Consider the following 20,736-nt stretch of genomic DNA (forward strand, 5'->3'; position numbering starts at 1 on the left):
CTCGCGCGCCCGCCCCTCGCGCGCCCGCCCCTCGCGCGCCCGCCCCTCGCGCGCCCGCCCCTCGCGCGCCCGCCCCTCGCGCGCCCGCCCCTCGCGCGCCCGCCCGCCCCGTTGCCATGGCGGCGGCCGCGGCCCTGGGCCGGGGGGCTGCGGGCAGGGGAAGCCTCGGGCCGGGCCGGGGCCGCAGCCTCGACACTGCGGCGGGTGCGGGTCACAGCGGCTGCGGGGTCTTTCAGACAGCCCGGTGAGCCTCTGCCGCCCCGAGCCGCGGGCCCTCCCCACAACGAGAATCACAAATGGTTTGGGTTAGAAGGGACCTTAAAGCTCATCCAGTGCCACCCCTGCCATGGCAGGGACACCTTCCACTGTCCCAGGCTGCTCCAAGCCCCAATGTCCAGCCTGGCCTTGGACACTGCCAGGGATCCAGGGGCAGCCACAGCTGCTCTGGGCACCCTGTGCCAGGGCCTGCCCACCCTCCCAGGGAACAATTCCTTCCCAATATCCCATCCAGCCCTGCCCTCTGGCAGTGGGAAGCCATTCCCTGTGTCCTGTCCCTCCATGCCTTGTCCCCAGTCCCTCTCCAGCTCTCCTGGAGTCCCTTTAGGCACTGTAAGGAGCTCTGAAGTCTCCCTGGAGCCTTCTCCAGGTGGTCACCCCCAGCTTATGCTACACCAGCACAGACCCCCTGACCAAGGGGTAGGAAATTTGTCTTTCTCACTAATGAAAATGATGTCACTCCTCTGGGTGTTGGAGCAGCCCAAGTTTTACATCAAGGATACATCAAGGGCCCTTTCCAGCCTGCCTTGTTGGAGGTTTGAGGACCAACCACAGCCCAGGGTTCACCACATTGATGTGATGATGATGTGATGTGATGATGTGATGTGATGTGATGTGATGTGATGTGATGTTGGCCAGCAGTGGGGATTTGCCAGCAGACTGCTTTGAAGTGCTCAGGAATCGGAATCATCTCCTTCCCTGGATGCAGGTGGGAGGATGGGATGTGTAAATGGGTCAGTACACCTCTTGCCCCTTGGGTTGAGAATTTTTCCTTTGTGTCATCTCCCCTGAAGTACTCCACATTTTTACATTAATATTTTTAGGAAGAAATTATAAACCTTCTGTATATTCATGTCAGATAGTCCCACCTGAAGCTGCTTTCAGCAGGCACAGCATCCTAGAAATGTGTAGTTTGGACCATAAAAGAGTACAGTCTTTCCTACTAATTTTTGATGATAAACCTTTTTGTTTTGTGAAGTTTATTTTGTCTGGAATAGTTCTCTGAGCTCCCTTCCAGTTAATTTTCCTGTCTCTGATATCCGTGGATGGAGTAAATAATTTGATTTTGTAGTATCTGTTGTATAATCACAAGGTCAGGGCCATGCTTCTGTTTAACTGTAAATATTTTTGAAACTAGAATTGCCTCTGACAGAGAGGAGAATACTTGGGGCAATGCAGGCTTAAACCTTGAATTCAGGATTCAGAGCACCTGTGAGTAAACTAAAGGGGCACTCACTCCAGGTGTAGTCACAGGCTGCAGGCAGAAGTGGTGCCCAGGGAGGTACATTGTCAGGCACAGTGGGCCACAGTGTTTTCCTCTACATCGTGAATAGTGACAGCAGAAGTATTTTTCATCATTTTAATGGAAAGATAAATTAATCCTTTAAAAACATAATGAATTATGTTCAACTGTATCCAGTGTTTGCTTTCCTGGCAGAGCTAGAAATTATTTTTGAAGGGGAATCTTGTACTTATGTACACCCATGTCAGCCTGTGTTTGGGGACTCCCTTTGCTGGTCTTGTTGGTGTCAGCCTTTTTACTGCTCTTTTCTTTTGGCTCCTGACTTTGAGCAGCTGTTAATTGCACATCCGTGCATTCACAGCACTCCTGTGATGCCACCCAGTTACTGTTCCCTGGGCCTTCATCTGCACTGGTATCACCAGGCTCACTTGTGCTGGGCTCAAGCCCTCCATCCTTTCCTCTGGACTCTCCACTTGTGCACAACATTTCTTCTGACATCAACACTCATTCCTAACCTTCCAACCTTTAGGTTCCTTTTTGCATGTTCCTGGCACAGGCTTCACCTTCTCCATCTACAGCTGTCCTTGAGCATCCCCAGCCATGTGTATCTCCAGGATGAATATTCACAGATCTCCCTACTCCTGGTCTCACCCTGCAGCTGTACTCCAAATCCCTCTGCTTCCAGCACTGCTTTGATGGGTACACACTCAGAAAGGCAGATACTGAATTTTTTCTCTGCCATGCCACATCCCATGCTGTGCACCAGATCCATGTTCTCCCTGGGTGGTGTCTTTCACGCAAAATTCAACATCCACTCCATCCACTGCTTTACAACCCTCAATCTTCACACATCTCACCTGCTATAGCCTCCTCCTTGAACATCCTTCATGTCTTCAGTGGGCTTCTCTGGCTCACAGGAGAGAAAATAACCTTAATCCTCACCATTTCTGGCCACCAGGGACACCACAGCTATCCACCTGGCTCCTTCCCAGTTCCATGCTGCTTCTTTTCCTTGTGTTTACCTTTGAAGGCTGCAGTGGCTGCTTGTCACCACCCCTGTCCTCCTCACCTCCTGTTCCTTTTACAGTCCAACAGTTCTCCTCAGCTGTCTGGTCTTCAGACCTGGGCACGGTTTCCTTTTTGTTTACGCTGGTTGACCACCTCATTTTTCCTGCCCCATTGGAAACTCACAGAACACTTGCTGACCAAACCTATTCTGATTTCCAGCGGATCTGGGAGGGGTTCCAGGCCCGGGAGGCTGTGGGAGCTCCCTGGGTGCTTGGTCTCAGCTTTCAGGCTCCACCAGCTGGAGAACAATCGGGGCAGTTACAGCTGCACTGTGAGCACCAGCCCCTGGCTTTGTCATGGTGATTGGATTTTCAGTCCCTCTCTGCTGTCTTGGCAACCTGAGGTCAAAGAACACAGATGCTTCACTGTCTGACAGCTTCTGCTTTGGGCTTGTGGTAAATTAGGTAGAAAAAGAAATTATATGCTGTAGTTTTAATTACCTAGAGGTAATACAGACAGTTGCAGAGAAGTACATGAACTAACCCAAGCTTCCTTTTAACTCTTAAACTGCTTGGTTTCATGTATTTTTTCTTAGGGGAGATTTTTGGAATGGCTATAGCAGAAAACACTGGATTAAACTTAGAACCAGCTGAAACCATTTCCATAGCCAAGGGCAGCTGCCTTGGCCAAAGGCTTGGAGCTTGAATTGTTTTCACTCCTGTTCTTAAGCTGTGAGAGCTCACATGAAGCTGATACGCTGTTGGCCTTGTGCCTGTCCAAGAGTCATCTATGACCCAGGGTCACACAGACCTTGGAACTAAGAGAGAAAAATCATCCAGTATCTATGCACATATCACATATGTTTTCATTTCTCTGTTTCTAGTTTTTCCCTTTTTAGAGTCAAAATTACTATAATTAATGTCTTGAATGGTTTAATTTCTGATTGATAAATCAATACAAATATTTGTTTTGTAGTCTGTATATTGTTTTTATTCTACTAAAATTTTACTCATCAAAATAAAAAACAGTTCTTCCAGCCTCTGAGGCTGAAAGGGACCACATGTAGGTGGTGAGTGCTGAGTTGGCAGTGCTGGGTTAATGGTCTTAGATGTCTTTTCCAACCTGAATGATTCTGTGATTCTATAAAGTTTATCTTCTTTATTTGAAAGTAGTTCTATGATTTACCTAGTGGGGTCTGTCCTATAAATGTGCAAATAATTTTACAGTTACATCTCTAATAAATCAAGCCTGTGCTTTGGTCTCAGGACTGTCTGTCCAAACTATTTGCATGTGGTAAATATGGGCTGCAGTCTTTAAATCTGGGCTGTCTCTAAAAACATCAGAACCATCCTGACACACCCTCAATCTCCAGATGAAAACTTCGTGTATTGAACACAGAAGCTTTATGGGGCTTGATTTAAATCAGTGTAAATACTTATATTTTAAAATATATTTCACCATTTATTGCTTCTGTTGTGTCCTTTGCCCCTAGTCCTTCCTGTGCTCTCCAAAGAAGAGATGCAAATTAAAGTCCTATGAAACAATACACTCCTGGCACAGGCTTCACCTTCTCCATCATATATCTGTCCTTATTCACCATCTGGAGAAGATCCACTTGCCTGTGTTTTGACACACATAGATTTGTTTGTCACTGGAGTCAGAGCTGGGTGGTTTTAGGCTCAATAAACCTATCAACAAACCATTTGGGAACCTAAACACACCAGGTGAGCCAGCAGTGTTATACCAGGCAATGTCACTGGGATAGGGACCTTGAGCATCCCGTTGTCCTGTGGGTTTGATGAGGTGGCTGAGGGACATGGAGCAAAAGCCTGCCCTGTGCCCAGGTGGGATCTGCCTTCCTGGAGGGCTGCTGGGAGAAGCGGGAGCAGGCAGCCAGACCTGGCCTTGAGGTTTGTGTGGGAAGTTGGAGGGATTTGCTGTGTTTCGGCAGCTGCTGCCAAAGGTTGTGAGGAATTAACATGTAGGGAGTTACTCTAAGAACTGTAGTTCTGTTATACTGAAATACCAGTTATTCCTGGTTTACCTGCTGACTTCCCCAGCTGGAATCACTGTTGCTCTTTCCTCAAACTCAGTTGTGTTCTCTCTGTTGGGAACCAATCTTGGAATAACTCAGCAGAAGACTTGTTGAACCCCTGTTCACAAGGGATTCAATGGTTCTAGTACTGAGGCTTTTTTTGTGTGTCCAGTGCCAATTCCATATTGTTCCTTTTTGTTGTCTTTGCAAAAGTGCCAGATAGCAGTTGGATGCATCATGAAGGTGTTACAGCACACCAGCACTGCTGCCTCTTTCCAGGTCCTGTCCCCGTCAGAGCACAGAGGTTACACAAATCCACATTGATTATCAATAATAGTATTTTCCCACAGTTCTTGAGTGGCCTTTTGCTCAGTGGCCTTTTGAAGCATTGACTGTCCTTGTCCCCATCACCTTTCAGAAGGATCTGCCAGCTTGTTTTGCTGCAGCGCTCTGGGACTGCTCCAGCTGCCTGTTTCTAGAAAATGAGCACTATTACTCCAGGGAAGCTCACTGCCTGATTCCATGTGGAACTTCTCTGGTGTAAGCTACACAGGTGATCCCAAAGTTCTAGCTGTAGCAGCTACTAACTTTGGAGGCAGGGCTGGGCAGTGGAGCCTCTAGTAGTGGCTCCAGCTGCTCCCCACACACAGAAAAGGTTTTGGTTTTTTTTGCGTTTCCCAAGTATTTTTCTTCAGCATTTTTATCTCCTTTAGGATATTGAGCATGCTGCCATGCCCCGAGGTGCGTTGGCTCTTACCCTGCAAGTATTGGAGCCCCCAGTGCTGCCCTAGAATGCTTCCAGCCTAGCAAGAGAAGTGTGGGATCATGAGAACTCAGCCATCCTGGCTGCAGAGGAGCCACTTGCTGCAGCTCCTTCCTGCCAGCATCTGACAGACATTTCACAACCTCAGGCCAAGCTGTCACTGCCTCAGGAAGCATTTCTGGTCTGCCTAAATCTCCCTCATGGCAGTTTCAGTCCACTGCTTCACTCCATGTCTCCTGTGCATGTGGGCAAGATTTATTCTCCTTTTATGGAATCTGTAAGGTAGGAAAAAACCTCTAAGATCATTGAGGCTGGTAGCTGCAGTTTTGTGTCTGTGTGGTGTGTTACACGTGGGGCAATGGGCGTTTCCTCCCTTGTCCCCAAAGCAGATGCAGCGGATGCATCTGATGTTGGAATGAAGCCTCTGCCACAGGGACGGGGCCGCGCTGTTTGTGCCCTCGCTTGCATAGCCCCTTGGAAAGTGCTGAGACAGGGAAGAGCTGTGGCTGCAGGGACTGCTGAGACACAGCACAAACATTCCTGGAATGACCTGGGGATCTGTGTGCCTGACCGCCAGCACATTGTGCAGGGATGAGGGGACAACAAGACCATCTTGCTCTGTGCCATCTTCTAATGCCCTGCCATTCCCCGGCCGGTGGTAGGAGCAGGTACACCACTGCTGGCATCCTGGAATGCTGCGTGATGCTTACCTCATCCTCGGGCTGTGTCTGCAGGAGGAGGAGGGGAGCATGGCAGGATAATGAGAGGATTACTTACAGCCAGCCCCACCACCCCCCGAGCCCTGCAGCTCATCTGTGCTGCTCTCAGAGCCGGGCGGGGGCGGGGAGTGAGGAGGGATAATTTAGGAACATGAGGTTGGGAAGTGATTTAATTAGGACATGGAGCTGCTCTCTCCGGGGTGCAGCCCACCACCCTCTTCCAAGGCTTGGGGCCCCCCTTTTCCTCTCTCCAGCATGGGCTCAGCTATGCAAGCAGCTGCTTATTCCAGTTATTAAACTGTGCACCTGTGACTCCTGCTCCCCTGTGCTTCCCCAAGCAGGAGCTCAGCAATCCCTGTGGGTTCCACAGCCCAGTGATCCCTGTAAGAGCTCCCCCAGCCCAGAGGTCTCTGCAGCTCTCACAGCTCCCATCCCTGGGGCTGCATGGGCAGCAGCAGTAATCCTGTGCCCTGAAGCCTCCAAAATCATCACTGGCTCAGTCCTTGTGTCCATCCCTGAGCTGCACCTGGGGCTAAGGTCCACAGGCTCAGTTACTCACTGCCATTTAAACGGGGTGGGTGGCAGCCCCAGCACTGATTTTCTCTCTAGTACCAATCCCATGTTATTCCCCTCTGGATTTGCATTTCTCCTTGTCCTGCTGCACCTGCCTTATGGGAACTGTCACAACAAACCAGCACTGCCCTGCCAACTACTCTCCCAGTCCTCCCAGTCCAGCAGCATCACTGGAGAGGCTCAGCCAGCCTCTTCCTGCTGCCTGCCCACTCCCACACTGTCTGTGGGGATTATTACCCAGGACTCACATTAACCCTCTTAGCCCAGTCCGGACAGAGCACGTGTACCAGAGCTGCTCCTGCCCCATGGCCCGTAAAGCCCTTCCCAGTTCCTGGAGCCCCAGCACTTACCACTGCAGCACTGACCCACATACCTCCCTGCAGCTCTGGAAATAGATTGATTTCCTGCAGCCTGATTACACCATTGCCATGGCTCCCAGAAAATAGAGGACTTTATTTATATTTTTAAGTTAATTTGGAGAAGAATACTGCTCTGGAAAACAGGCATATGATCAGCCACATGAAAGCAGCAAGCAGCTGCTCCTGGAGCTCCATGAAACAGGGTTCTGGGAGCTGCACATGGGAATGGTTTCGTTTTACATCTCTTTCAAAGCCGGGGTATGGATGAGGCAGCCAGTGTTTTCTCTTACAATTACAGGCTGCCATCTTAAAGCCCTGCTGATGCTGTTTAGTTTGGATTGTTTTTTTCTCTGCTGATACAGTTTTCAAAAACAAATTCCTGTAGAAGGGCTGTCTGGGTGCCAGTGGCTGCTGCCACCCCCCTTTTTTTTTCTGTGTGCATTAATGAGTAGTCAATTAAAAATCAATTAATACATGTTCTGTGCAGAGCATGTTACTGCTGTAGGATGGTGTATGACACATGAACAGATGAATTTTGTAATCCTATTTAAAAAAAAACCCCACAAGTGTGCTCGAGAGGCCCCACTGGCCTCCCAGGCGCCCAGGAATTACATTTCAATCCTTTAATACCCTGCTGGCTGCATCCCTGGCACCCCCTGCTCTGCTGGGGAGGATCCTGTGCTTTGTGTGCCACAGCCTAACAGAGATTCTGTGCATTTTTAGAAATGAATGTTTTAAAATAGATTAAATATCAATGATTGTGAGGCTCATTCAATAACTCTTTGGTCTTTTGCAGCTTAAAAGGCTGATTGAGACCCCTGCTAGCAGAGCCGAGAGATGTGACTGCCATCAACTTTCCTCCACAGGGGAACATAAATGTCACCCTCAGCCCATCCCTCTCTGATGGAAAGGCAGGAAAGTGAGGACTTTCCTGCCCTTCCTCAGCCCTGTGCTGGGCTCCCTTCTCTTCCTGTGTCCCTGTGGATCTTTTTACTTACCTTTATCCTGCTGACAATGGATTTATTACCGAGATTAAAGCTGAGTCGCTAAGGAGGGTTCAGCCTCTGCCTCCCCAGGTGCCTGTTGAACACTTGCTTTTTAATGAAGAAGGACTCTTATCTCAGGAAGGACATTTCTCTGGAAAACAGCAGTGTGGGGATGGGGGTATCCGTGGGTTATCCTTTAGTTCCCATTAATTGCACAAGTTCTCCCACCCTTTGGCTCATAACCTTGGGCAGCTTTAGTGACCTTGCCCTGGTGCTGCTCAGCACCATCCTCACTGCTCACAGGGGGGTTCAGTCCCATCTGGGTCAATATTGGGGTATTTATGTACTGTAAGGCTCAAGTCCTAGCCTACCCCAGCCCTGTGGGGTCCTGGTTTCTGTGGATCTGGCTGGAGCTTGTCCTTGTGACTGGAACCCCGGTAGCAGCAGGGTGGCAGTGGGCAGCACGACCCTCCCTTTCCCCACTTTCTGGGGGTGCTTTCCTGAGCATCGACTGGGGAGCAGCTTCCCACCTTGAGTCTTGGGGACACAGAGATCACAACGAGCCAGAGCCATTGCAGAAACAGTGTTTATGAGGATGACCAAATCAGCCTGTTGCTCACAAGCCACGACACAGAGGTGCCAAGCAGGGCCACAGCTCCGGTGGCAGCAGTGCTGGGACGAGGCAGGACACGGAGCAGTGCTGGCAGACAGAGGGGTTCACCGGAGCCAGCGTATCCTACTGGGGGTCCCAACAGCCTCTCCAGGGCCCCCCAGGGACTGGCCAGCGAGAAGTAATGGAACAGCTTGCCCACAGTCCCCAGCTCCTTGCAGCATGCAAAGGATGAGATGGAGCAGGGTGTCCATGCTGCAAGGCCTGTCAGGTAGGCAACCTCACACTCGACTGACTTCCAAAACATGCTGAAAACCTCTTCCATTCCACTTTAGGCTGCCTATGGGCAAAACATCCAGGGGTGGCTGCAGCAGTGCTGCTGGGGAGTCCCCCATGACACCCTTGCAGCTGGGGTGACCCCAGAGCACGGGGATGATTGCTGGGGAGGGGGCAATACTGAAAAGCACCTGCTGAGCCTGTCCCAAGCCCCAGGCAGCCTGGAAGGGGCATCACGCAGGGCTGAGCTCCCCGTGGTGGGGCAGGTGGTGCTGCTGGGGTGCAGGAGAAGTGGGGAGCTGGCTCCAGGCAGACCAGCCCAGGGATGCCACTGGGGACCTCCAGGGACAAGGCAACATACCTGGGGTCCTGAGCACCCATACCCCATTCAGGGCTGGGGCAGGAGCCTGGCCATAGCATTATCTTCCGGTAGGCATGGCCCCCAGCCCACCCTCAGACAGCCAATTCCAGCAGCTGGGAAGATGCAGCTGGGCTGCTGCCGTGCCAGCCTCCACTGGCTTTCTTGGGGTACCTGCCCAGCCACCCACTCTGGCCATATTCCTTCTCCATGTCACGTGTCCAGCTGCCCCTCAGCCCCCTCAGCCCCAGCCTTTGAGGAGAGCAGCCCTGGGGATAGGGATGGCAGGGGTGCCTGTGGGGATGCATGATTGGCCCCTGCCTCCTTCCGAAGGGGACGCTGCAGGAGGCAGGGGGGCTGCAGTCGGGATGAGTCAGGATGCACAGCACTGGGCTGCCTGTCCCAGTCCCTGGGGAACCTCTGCATCCCCCACGGATGTGCTGGCAGACAAGAGATGTGCTGGACAGTGCCAGGGTGTGCTCTGGGAGAGGTGATGAGGACATGGCTCCTCATGAGCAGGGCAGGCACTGGGCTGAGACCCAGCTCCCGAGTGCAGGGGATGGGGAGGGAGGCAGCCAGCCCCTCCACATTCTGTCAGAAGCGTGTGGGGAAGGGTGAGCATCCTCATCCTCTCCAGATGGAGCCCCGCACCCAGGGCAGCTCCAGTGGCTCTGCTGTCGGAGGGACCAGGAGGAGGGGGGTGGGTCTCTGGCCTCACTGCGGAAGGGGATTCCGATGCTCCCATCTCCAGGTGCCCCCATTCCCAGAGGTGTCATCTCTTGCAGTCATCGATGTCGGTGTCTGGCAGCTCAGTGGCAGGCTGGGAGCTGGGCTGCACTGCCTGCACCCTCTCCTCCAGGCTGCTGCCCGGGAACACCACATAGCGGGTGCTGACACGCTGGGGCTGCAGCTCCCGCAGGTTCTCCTTGCTGTGCCAGATGCCGTAGCCGAAGTAGACGATCAGGCCTGCAGTGGGGACAGGGACAGAAGAGGCTCCAGCACAGCCTGGCTGCTGGCACCATCATGGCTGGCATCACAGCGGAATGTGGCACGGATGTGGCTGGCAACTTGGCGGAGCAACAAGCCAGAGCACCATGGGGGCTTAACTGAGCTGCTTGCAGGAGGAAAAAGGTCCTGCAGCATGTTAAGAGCAAGGGGAGCACCCTCAGTCCCTGGGAAAGGGAAGGACTTCCTGAGGAGAAGGGGGTGATTCTGGCCCAGGGCTTGAAGGAGGATCTGAACTTCAATAGGGACAAGCTGAAACACTCCGGGACACAGAGAGGCTCAGGAGATGCTGGGAGACCTCGGCTTGCATCTCCCAAGGGGAACTGGAGGCAGAAAGGGGCAGGATACACCTTATAGACCTGTAAGTGGAGAAGAGGAGCTGCCAAAGCAGCTGGAGGGTGCCAAGACAAGCCCTGTTCCCCCTCCACGGAGCAGCCATGGGAGCACTCACCTAAGAGGAGCCAGATGGCGAAGCGGAGCCACGTCATGTAACTGAGCTTCAGCATCAGGTAGATGTTGAGGATGATGCTCAGCGCTGGGGATAGGGGTACCAGGGGGATCTACAGGAGAAAAGGAGCTCGCGGGGGTGAGACCTGCAGGACCACATTCCCCATCTTTAAAATCATAGGGACAAAAGGCAGCACTGGCAAATGTGTGGGACAAAGGGACTGTCACCTTGAGATTTCTAAAAATGGCACTTTTTTTTAAGGAAAAGGAACAATGGAGTCAGTAGCTGGGAGCCAGGCTGGCGGGGTGGGCACAGGCATCATCATGAGGACCAAACAAGCTCCTGGCGGGATCCTGAGCCAACGTGGTCCTTGCTGGAGGAGCCAGGACAGGGGCATGGCAGGGAAGTGGTGTCACCACTGGTGTTATGAAGCTGCACTGACCACATCAGGGCTCAGGTGGGCTGAAAACAGGAGAGGGGGAGCACAGGAGGCATGGAAGTGGTTTGGAGGCTGAAAATGAGCTCCATCACATAGCTGAAGGGCAGCCAAAGTAAGGAGCTGGGGCAGGAGAGGAGCAGAGGAGTTGTGGGGATGCAGAGAAGGGAGCCCAAGGTGGACAGGAGCCATCTCCCCTATCCCATGGGATGGACACAGAACTGCTGGGGATGTCCCCTGCTGGGGACCAGTGGCCACACAGAGTAACAGGCAGAGGCACCAACATTCCCCACACCCAGTGTCCCCAAACACCCTCTACCTCCTTTCCTCCCTCCTCCTCTTTCAGCAGTTGTGGTGCTTTCAACGAAGTGCTGTGCCTGGGAGCCCTGCGGGTCCATCAGAGCTGCTCCCACCTCCCCTCACCCCTGCAGTGGATTCCCTGCCTGGGCCTTGGGCATACCTGGAAGGTCTGGGTGCTGTGCTGCTGCTCGTGGGCCCAGATGAGGAGGAGGCTGAGCAGGAAGCCCAGACTGAAGAGGACCAGTAGCAGGGAGTAGCTCCAGGTGGGCAGGTGGAGGTGGGTGTTGCCAAACACCAAGATGGAGCAGAGGCAGATGGCAGACACCATCAGGGTCACCACGGCCACCGTGACCACCTCACCTGGGTAAAAGTCGCTGAGGAACTCCAAGTAGGGCTCAAATGCTGCCTTCAGCTGCCCTGGCTCCCGCTGCTCTTTGCTCTTGTCCCTGTCCACCAGCTGCAGCTTGTCAGAGAAGGACTCGTACTCCTTCAGCTCGCTGCAGGACGGGCCCTCATGGGGCTCGGGGTTGGGCCGGCCGCTGGCCACCGGCATGGCGACATCCCCCTTCTGCTGCTGGAAGCGCAGGACGATGATGCTCGCAGCCACGAAGGTGTAGGCCAGCAGTGTGCCAATGGACAGGAACTGCACCAGGGCCTCAAGGTCAAAGACGAGGGCCAGCAGGGCCATGAGCAGCCCGAAGACCACGATGCCGATGACGGGCACCTGCGTGCGGGGGTGCACTCGGGAGAAGACCTGAAAGAAGAGACCATCCTCGGCCATGGCGTAGACGATGCGTGGCAGGGAGAAGAGGTTGCTCAACAGAACTGTGTTCATTGCTGAGGGACGGGCAGAAGAAGGGAGACCCCATCAGACCCAAACCCAAACTGGGGGCTGTTCCCAGCCCCCAAGGCAGGGGGGGGGTAGGCAGCTCCCTCCCGCTGCTGCCTGTACTCACCACAAATGGAGCCAGCAGCCACCAGAAACCCTGCCCAGGCGTAGCCCCTCCTGTAGAACGCATCAGCCAGGGCAGAGTCAGGGTCCAGTGTGTGCCAGGGCACCATCAGCGTCAGCACAACTGACACCAGGATGTAGGCGCCGGTGGCCAGCCCCAAGGAGAAAGCAATGGCCCTGGGGACAGCCCTCTGCGGGTTCCTGGCCTCCTCACTGGAGGCTGCGATGACATCAAAGCCCACAAAGGCATAGAAACAGGTGGCTGTGCCAGCCATGATGCCCGACAGCCCATATGGGGCAAAGCCACCCTCCTGGGTGCTCCAGTTCTTGGGCTGTGCGAGGACAAAGCCCATAATGAGGATGAAGAGGATAACACCCATGCTGATGGCCGAGAAGACGTGGTTGAGCCAGGAGGACACTTTGGCCCCAAAGGAGATGAAGGCGGTGGCTACCAGCAGGATGGCGGCCGCCAGGAAGTCTGGATAGCGGGCCAGGAACGGCACCTGCCAGGCACCCACATGGGTCTCGGTGAAGTTCTTGATCTTGTGGTTAAAGATGGAGTCCAGATAGCCACTCCAGGCCCTGGCCACTGCAGCCCCCCCAATCATGTACTCCAGCAGCACGTTCCAGCCAATGAGGAAAGCCCAGATTTCACCCACGGACACGTAGGTGAACATGTAGGCAGAGCCTGTCTTGGGCACGCGGGCTCCAAACTCAGCGTAGCAGAGAGCAGCCAGGAGAGAGGCAAAGCCAGCGATAATGAAGGAAACGATGACGGCAGGGCCAGCGATCTCCTTGGCCACAGTGCCTGTGAGGACGTACAGCCCAGAGCCCACCATGCCCCCAATGCCCAGCAGCGTTAAGTCAATGGTGGAAAGGCATCTGTTGAAGGATGTCTCCATCATGTCATCCTCCAGGGTCTTCACCCGGTTGAGTTTCTGGCAGAAGCGGGTCAGGTCGGTGGAGCGGGGCAGCCATTTTGCCATCCTGGAGGCAGTGGGCCCTGCCCTCAGCAGAGTGAAGGGTCCTCGGCAGCAAGACCCTGCCTGGAGACCTGGTAGAGGGGCAGGAAGGGGTGAGCATTCCCTTTGCAGTGAGGTATCAGGTGCTGGCAACAGGGTGGAAAAACCACCAGGACACATTCCAGGTGTCCTTGGCTCCTCAGCCAGCATGGAGCTCAGCACAGAGCGTGTCCTCCTCCAGGGGTGGCACAGGACAGGGACATGTGCCTGTGTGCCAGGTAAACCACAGCGCTCCCAGGGCAGCATCTCCCTGTTAAAGCCCAAACCAATCTGCTCTGGCCCTGATGAACGTTTCCTTGCTGCTTCCTCTCCACCTTATCCAACATCTACCTGAACTTCACCCTGCTGTGCTGGGACTCCACCACGGGGGCATGCAGCATCTCCCTGCTCCCAGGATCCTCCTGCTTCCCCAGGGAAAGCTCAGGCATGATGCAGAGGCTGCAGCAGAAGCAGCTCCTGCGAGGACACGGGAGTCCCCAGCCAGACCAAGAAACAGCCAATGCCAGGGACCAGCCACGGTGGCAGCTGCCACCGTGACAGTGGGAGGACACAGCGCTGGGGACCTTCAGGTGCCGCTTCCCAGCTGCTCCATGGGGTGATTGGTGAATTTGGGGACACTCTCCCCTCGCAGCTGCCCTCTTTCCTGTGCCAGAAACCCCACACCTACATAAACAACGTGTCCTGCTTGGAGGGCTGGTGCAGCCCCGCTCCAGGGTCCACCTCTCAGAGGCCAAAAGGTCCTGGAAAGGCCACTGGGAGATGATGGAATGACAGGGCCAATGATGGCCCATGACGACAAGGGGCACAATCCGTGCTGGCTGAGAGCCCCATCCCAGCACACCCGGGTCCCCGCGACTGGAGGCGTTGGCAGTACTGGGGTCCCCAATCCTAACACACGCAACAGGCGCAGCTGGGAGTATGCGGAGCTCGGTGCCCACTGGACACGGAGCATTCCCGGAGTTCGGGGGGTGGCCGAGGGTGGGGACCTCCGGACCGAGGAGGGTGTGTGGGGATTTCGGATTCATCCTGGGCGGGGAGAGGCGATAGTTTCGCTCCTGCTCAGCCCCGCCACGATGCCGGTTCCGGGCGGCGCCGAGCCCCGGCCCCGATCCCGGCCGCGCTCCCCCGGGACGCTCCCCACAGTGCCGGTCTCAGGCCGGCTCCCGGTCCCAGGGGTTGTCGCTCACCTGCGAGGGTGGCCGAGGGCCCCGCACCGGCCCGGGCCTCACCTGCTCCGCTCTGCTCTGCGCCGCCGCCGCCCGGCTCCGCCTCCTCGGGCTCGGCGGAAGGGCGGGGGCCGGGCGGGGGCCGGGCGGGGGCCGGGCGGGGGCCGGGCGGGGGCCGGGCGGGGGCCGGGCCCCATCCCCAGGGGTGTCTACCCGGGACGGGGAGTAGAGGTTGGGGGGTACCCGGGCTGCACCCCTAGCCCCAGGGAGGAGCAGACACGTGGGGGATACCCACGGCCCCAGAGTGGGCATCCCCCCGGGAGTGTGTGCGAAGCTGGAGCCGCACGGAAACGAGATACAGGGTGGTCATGGAGATGTTCCAAAGGCTGGAGCCCTGGGCTGCCCTAGAGCCAGCCTGGGAGAGCTGGGGGTGTTCACATGGAGAGGAGAAGGCTCCAGGGAGAGCTCAGAGCCCCTTCCCATGCCTAAAGGGGTTCCAAGAGAAGGGAGAGGGACTTGGGACAAGGGCTGGAGGGACAGGACACAGGGAATGGCTTCCCAGTGCCAGAGGGCAGGGCTGAATGGGATATTGGGAAGAAATTGTTCCCTAGGAGGGTGGGCAGGCCCTGGCACAGGGTGCCCAGAGCAGCTGTGGCTGCCCCTGGATCCCTGGCAGTGTCCAAGGCCAGGCTGGACATTGGGGTTTGGAGCAACCTGGGACAGTGGAAGGTGTTTCTGCTCATGAGCTTCTAATCCAAGGCCCTTCTAACCCAAACTACTCTGTGATTCTATGAAGGAACAGTTATCCCAAATCTCATCCACTGGATGCAGTTCTGGATGGAGCAAAGGGCTGAGACCCTGCTCCTCTGCTTCTACTCACTCTGCTCTGGAGCTGCTGCCTGAAGGACAGGCATCTCTGTGCTCAGGTGTTGTCATGGAGAAACTGAGGTGTGGGGAAAGCTGCTGGAGGGGGAGCTCCTAAACAGGCCCCTCCAGCTCACAGTCCTCCTGCCTGGCTAGGGCCTGGGCAAGAGCACAAAACCTGAGTAAAAGCCTATGGTGCTTCCACCTGGCTCTGCAGGGCAGTGAAGCAGATGGACCTCTGGCCATCCCTAAGTCAAAAGGTCTTTCTTTTCCAGAAGTGCTTCACCTCCTCTTGAACCAACACAAACCTGCCTCTCCTGCCCCCTGGGGCAGGAGTTTCCCAAGCAGTCACCTGTCCCACCCAAACCTGCCTGTTACAGGTGCCCTGCAATGCTCCTGCTCCCGTGAGAGTGGAGTCTCCCTCCATGCCACTCATAGTTTTATCTCCACCCTGCCCCCTGTTGTGCCCTTTGTCAAAGATAAAGGAGTTCAGCTCAGCTGGAAGATGTTCCAGATCCCTGGTGTCCCTGGGGCCTTTGCAGAGCTTGTTCCATCCCTACCGTGCCTTTGTCAGGGTGAAGGGATTTGCATTTATATGCTTCATGGCAGCAACATGTTTTTCATTTTCTTCTCTGATCCCCTTCTCATGATTCATCTAATTTTCTGATGGCATCGAGCACTTAAGCTGACATTTTCATGGACCCACCAGTCATTACCCCAAACGTCACCCTCAAGTTGCACCCACAACTCAGAGCCCACTGTGCAACACTTGAGGACTCCCACCTGAACACATTCACCTTTATCCACACTGAATCGACCTCCTTATGTGGAGGGGACCTCGCTCTCCTCCTCAACAGCCCAAAATATAGGAAAAGGAAGTAGAAAACAGGACTTGTCCCTTCCTGCCACCCATCACTCACCTTTCACCAGCTCCTGGGTGAACATGGGGCTGGCATGGAGCCACAGCTCTCACGTCAGTCACCCTGCACCTGAACAGGGAACTTGATCCTTGGGTTGCATCCCCTCTCCATGTCACTTCTGGCACATATGGAGCTCTGGGCAGTCCAGCTCTTTTCAGTCCAGCTCTGTGGATGGCTGAAGCCAAACACATGTTCCTGGGACACTGGTTCAGAGTTTGGGGGCGGCACAGGACACCGAACCAAGGAGCTGAGACAGCCAAAGCCCAGCAGAATTTCTAGCCCCTTTGGGTCGCTCTCACCAGGTCTGCCCCGTGTTACCACCAGTACCACAGCTGCAGTGGCGGGGGCAACGCTGTGGGATGGTGTCACCCTCTGGTGACACAATGACACTTGCTTGGAAAAAATAGCAGTATCCTCCACGTTGTACTGTCCAGTTTCAGGGGGCTGAGCAAGTGTTCCTCTGGTGAAATCCTGCTGACCTGATCACAAGCCATCCCAGGGGCTTTGCTCCCTTAGGGTAACCTTTCCCACCAGCTATCCACATCTGACCCCCTGCAGCTCTCCACCTTGGCCTTTCTGAAACCCAAAAAAGACAACAGGCATGGAAAACTTCAGCTTGGATCTGATCAGCTGCTTGGCAGAGCCAACTACAAACAGATGGTGGAAGCAGGAAGCCCAAGAGCTGCTGTTGTCATGGCAGTGCCAGAACAGCTCCCATGATTCCTGGCACCAGCTCTCCTTGGAGACACAGCAGCAATTCTGGATCACGCAGGGCTCTGGACCAAGGTGGGCTCCATTCCTTGCCCCACAGGGCAGCGCAGTGAGGCTGAACCCACCAGCAGTAACCTCAATCCCAGTTCCTCCAGCCACACCCTCACTCTGCTGCTGCTCCAGCCATTCCAGAGCTCTTGTGCAGAGGAAAGGGGAGCTTCTAGGAGGCAGTGTGGCCCCCAGCATCTGGGCATCCTTTCCTGCCACAGAACCCATTGTTCACCCCTGCCTTCCTCATCCTCACCTCAGGCAGCAATTTCCTTGCCAATAGCTCTGGTCACAAACCCGAACACAGATGCTGACTTCACCCGGTCTGCACCAGTGACTACCCTGTGTCCTCCCAGGAGAATGAAGGTGTCTCCAGAGGGGAATGTTGCCCACCTTGCCCATCACCATTTCTCAGCAGTGTAGCACAGACCTCCCACGTGAGGGTCCAGGGGCAACACAGTTCCAGGAGGTCTGTGGGGACGCTGCAGTGGTGCAGGTCCCACACCAGCCTGCCTTCCAGACAGGGATTTTCATCCAGGAGGTGAAGACCCCACACAAGCAGTAGGTCTTGTCTCCAGCTGCTGAACCTCAACAGCATCACCCTCATGGGGAGGGAACACCCACACATGATGGAAATGGGAGGAGGCCTCAGCCCTGAATTTCCAAAAACCTCATTGGTCCTTGCAGCTCTGATCTTGTTTGTCTCCTCCAGGACCAGCTCTCTGCACCATAAGGCCACCCACAAGTTCTTCCAACACCCTGAAAGGTCTCAGAAACACTCCAGGTTCCTCCCCAGCTTCCATCTAATGCACCATAAGCCCCACACTCAGCAACTGAAGACAGGACAAACACAACCACTGGCATTCAGAAAGCTGCAGCCTCAGAAAGGAGAGCAGAGTGTTTTATTTCTCTTAATTTGGAAACTGGTTTAAAAGAACAAAACAAAAGCTCTGCTTTCTGAGTCAGTGGGAACACTGAAAACACCAGTCCAGTAACTCTGGGCTGAGCTCTGAAATCCTCCTTTAATACAGACAATGCTGGCCAGCATACAGATAAACTAATATAGCTAATGCTGGTACCAGCCTGGAGGAGACTCTGGGAAGGGTCTGCCTAAGAGGTTGTTTCTGCCTCAACAACACACAGAAATATCCTTGGAATTTCCGCCCCCCCCCCCCCCCCCAGTTATGTAATCTAAACATAAGGTCACCCTCACACAGCAGAGCTCAGTGTGCTGCCTCAGTGCTCAGCCCAGCCTTGGCTCAGTGATGGCTTCAGCACAGCTGCAGGACATTCCTGGCAGGTGACCATGCTCCATCAGCTTCCAGCTGAGCCAGAGAGCCATCCCCAGGCTCCCAAGCACCCCCTGGCTGCACTGAGCTCTGCCTGCCCCAGCTCTAATCGAAGTGCCTCAGCAATTTCTTCTACTCCTGTAGCTTCTTCCTGACACAATAAAAAGCAAATGCATGGACAGTCTGTTGTTTAGAGGAAAGTCTGAGGAAAAACTCTGGGAAATGAACAGCAGATTTGCTCTTTCAGGAAGAAGTCTTCTCAGCCTCAGCTTCCTTCTGCTGCAGCTTCCGAATCAGCTCCAGCAAATTCATCTGTAAAGTCAGCTCCTGTAAAGGGAGAGAGACGTTTGTGCAAGGAGATGATCCCATTCCCTACTGCAGGAACGACTGGCCTGTACCACCTCCTCAAGAGCTACTTGCTCTTAGGGAATTAAAAAAAAAAAATCAACCAGGCAACTAAAAACCAAAGGCTTCATTGTGTTTAAGTGTTTCTCTAAAACACAGAGCAGTAGTATCTTAGCAGACCTGCTGCAAACTGTGGCTGTCTTAGGAATCCCAGTGCTTGAGGATTCCTCAAGGATCCAGAGACGGTCTTTCTTGACCATGATAAACGTGGTAGGGGCTACGAGGGCTGGCCAGTTCTGCAGGCTGAGGAGGGGCAGCAGCCCCAGAGGAGGTTCTCCAGGCCCCTCCCCACATCCTCCACAGCATCTCCAACTCCCCAACCCCTTCCCAGCACAGAAGGGCCAGAAGAGGAGGGATTGCTTTGGGAACCCTCTAAGTGGGATCCAAGGCAGGTGCAACACATGGCTGTGCTGGTGCATCAAATTCCCTGCAGGCATTTCATTCCTCATTCCTGGAAAACTCCCTTTTCCAGGACCACAACCAAATGGAGACCCCAACATCAGCTCATGGTTCCTTTGCCATCTGCTCGTTCTTTAGTTATGTTTAGCTCAGAGACAACATGGTGGAGCCACTAATTCGCAAGTGTAGGTCTGTGACTCAGCCCTGCAGACACGGAGCTATGGAAATAAAAATCTGTTTCTGTAAAAATATATCCCCTGCACAAGGAAGCATTTCATACAGACTGGGGGGAAACACATCAGCTGATAGGAACTGCATGAACAGATTCCAGCAGGGATTTCTTGGTGGCACTCACAGGCACAAGCCAAGATCCGGGTCAGGCTTGGCACTTGTCCTGAAGGCAAACATACACAAACCCAGCAAACAGGAACCCTGGTAAGGGTTATTACTTACAAAAACAACATAAAGGGCAGGGCAGGAGGGAGAGAAGGGGCTCCCTGCATTATACAGCCGGAATAGCAGCACTGAAAAAATGAGAGGCTTGTTCAAGGCTCCACAACTGGGAGTCGTGTGGGTGGGTGTTAGAAAATGCCTGTTAAGCTTCATTTAAGCCGCCTTTTCTCAGCAGTAGGTCTTTATCAAAGTGACATTTAATCAGCTGAAAAAACAGAGTTAAGAACAGCCTGTCTCTGTGTTCCCTGCAAACTTGTATGGCTTTAGAACAGGACTTGGGAATTTTCAGTTTTTTCGTTCCTGCAGTGGCATAAGGACAACGTGGACAAACCCAGGTGACTCCTCAGATGTTTTGAGAGCAAATGCACTGGGGAAACTAGGAACAATTCTTTAATCACAACCTGAGATCATCAGCTCCAGCAAGTCACATGCAAGAATGAACAAGGTGCCTAATAAACAGTCTTGAAGGCAGTTTTTACAGCTAAGCTGAATACAAAAGCAATAAATTAATTATTTTAGTGCTTTTCAGATCCATTTGAGAGTCAAAAGACTGCAGGCTCTTGGCACAGCGTTTCTTCCCTCCACAATGGAAAAAAATACTGCAGGAAGTTGGGAATGCTGCCAAGTGGTACCTGGGTTATGAACTGAGTACAAGGTCTGTCCAGTGGACACCACCCACCAGCTGGGAGGCAAAGGATGGATTGTTCTGTCTGACACAGCCATTCCCAATTTATCTACAGTGATATTTTTTAAAAAATTAAAGATACTAACCCAAGAGTACTGTCAAACAATCATGGAATGGTTTGGGCTGGAAGGGATTTTTAAAGGTCATCCATTCCCACCCCTGCCATGGGCAGGGACACCTTCCACCATCCCAGGCTGCTCCAAGCCCCAACGTCCAGCCTGGCCTTGGACACTGCCAGGGATCCAGGGGCAGCCACAGCTTCTCTGGGCACCCTGTGCCAGGGCCTCAGCACCCTCCCAGGGAACAATTCCCTCTCAATATCCCGGTATCCCATCTATCCCTGCCCTTTGGCAGTGGGAAGCCATTCCCTTGTCCTGTCACTCCAAGCTCTTGTCCAAACACCTCGCCTGCTGTGCCCGAACACCAA

At 54.1% G+C, this 20,736-nt stretch overlaps 2 protein-coding genes and 1 long non-coding RNA gene across 4 annotated transcripts in view; 1 reads left to right on the plus strand and 2 right to left on the minus strand.

The window, feature by feature from the left end:
• The first annotated feature begins 120 nt into the window (after positions 1-120).
• LOC116453047 lies at positions 121-8,031 on the plus strand. 2 transcript variants are annotated; one of them, XR_004243659.1, is made up of 3 exons: positions 121-244; positions 5,276-5,607; positions 7,773-8,031. It is a non-coding gene; the product is annotated as an uncharacterized LOC116453047 (long non-coding RNA). The 2 variants fall into 2 exon arrangements; XR_004243660.1 differs by lacking the exon at positions 121-244 and adding an exon at positions 884-985.
• A 499-nt stretch (positions 8,032-8,530) lies between these two features.
• SLC7A4 (solute carrier family 7 member 4) lies at positions 8,531-14,646 on the minus strand. The gene is made up of 5 exons (XM_032128077.1): positions 14,557-14,646; positions 12,352-13,401; positions 11,556-12,232; positions 10,663-10,771; positions 8,531-10,172 (listed from the first exon to the last, which is right to left on the minus strand). The coding sequence occupies exons 2-5, from the start codon at positions 13,331-13,333 to the stop codon at positions 9,979-9,981; spliced, it is 1,962 nt and encodes a 653-aa protein (XP_031983968.1). The 5' UTR covers positions 13,334-13,401; positions 14,557-14,646; the 3' UTR covers positions 8,531-9,978.
• Positions 14,647-17,951: 3,305 nt separating this feature from the next.
• Positions 17,952-20,736, minus strand: part of LOC116452995 (protein DGCR6-like) — a 9,684-nt gene continuing 6,899 nt past the window's right edge. Inside the window, 1 exon segment of the mRNA XM_032127969.1 lies at positions 17,952-18,694. Within this exon segment, the coding sequence (XP_031983860.1) occupies positions 18,611-18,694 (84 nt within the window). The 3' untranslated portion in view covers positions 17,952-18,610.

Source organism: Corvus moneduloides, chromosome 18 (assembly GCF_009650955.1).
Source record: "Corvus moneduloides isolate bCorMon1 chromosome 18, bCorMon1.pri, whole genome shotgun sequence".
In the NCBI taxonomy this organism is placed as follows: domain Eukaryota; kingdom Metazoa; phylum Chordata; class Aves; order Passeriformes; family Corvidae; genus Corvus; species Corvus moneduloides.

Excerpts from the sequence above, each read along its gene's own strand:
- SLC7A4 (XM_032128077.1), bottom strand. The coding sequence starts at position 13,333 with ATGGCAAAATGGCTGCCCCGCTCCACCGACCTGACCCGCTTCTGCCAG. Across the intron at positions 12,233-12,351 it reads GGCTGCTGGCTCCATTTGTG|CAATGAACACAGTTCTGTTG; the intron begins GTGAGTACAGGC and ends CCCGTCCCTCAG. Across the intron at positions 10,173-10,662 it reads CGCCATCTGGCTCCTCTTAG|GCCTGATCGTCTACTTCGGC; the intron begins GTGAGTGCTCCC and ends TCCCCACTGCAG.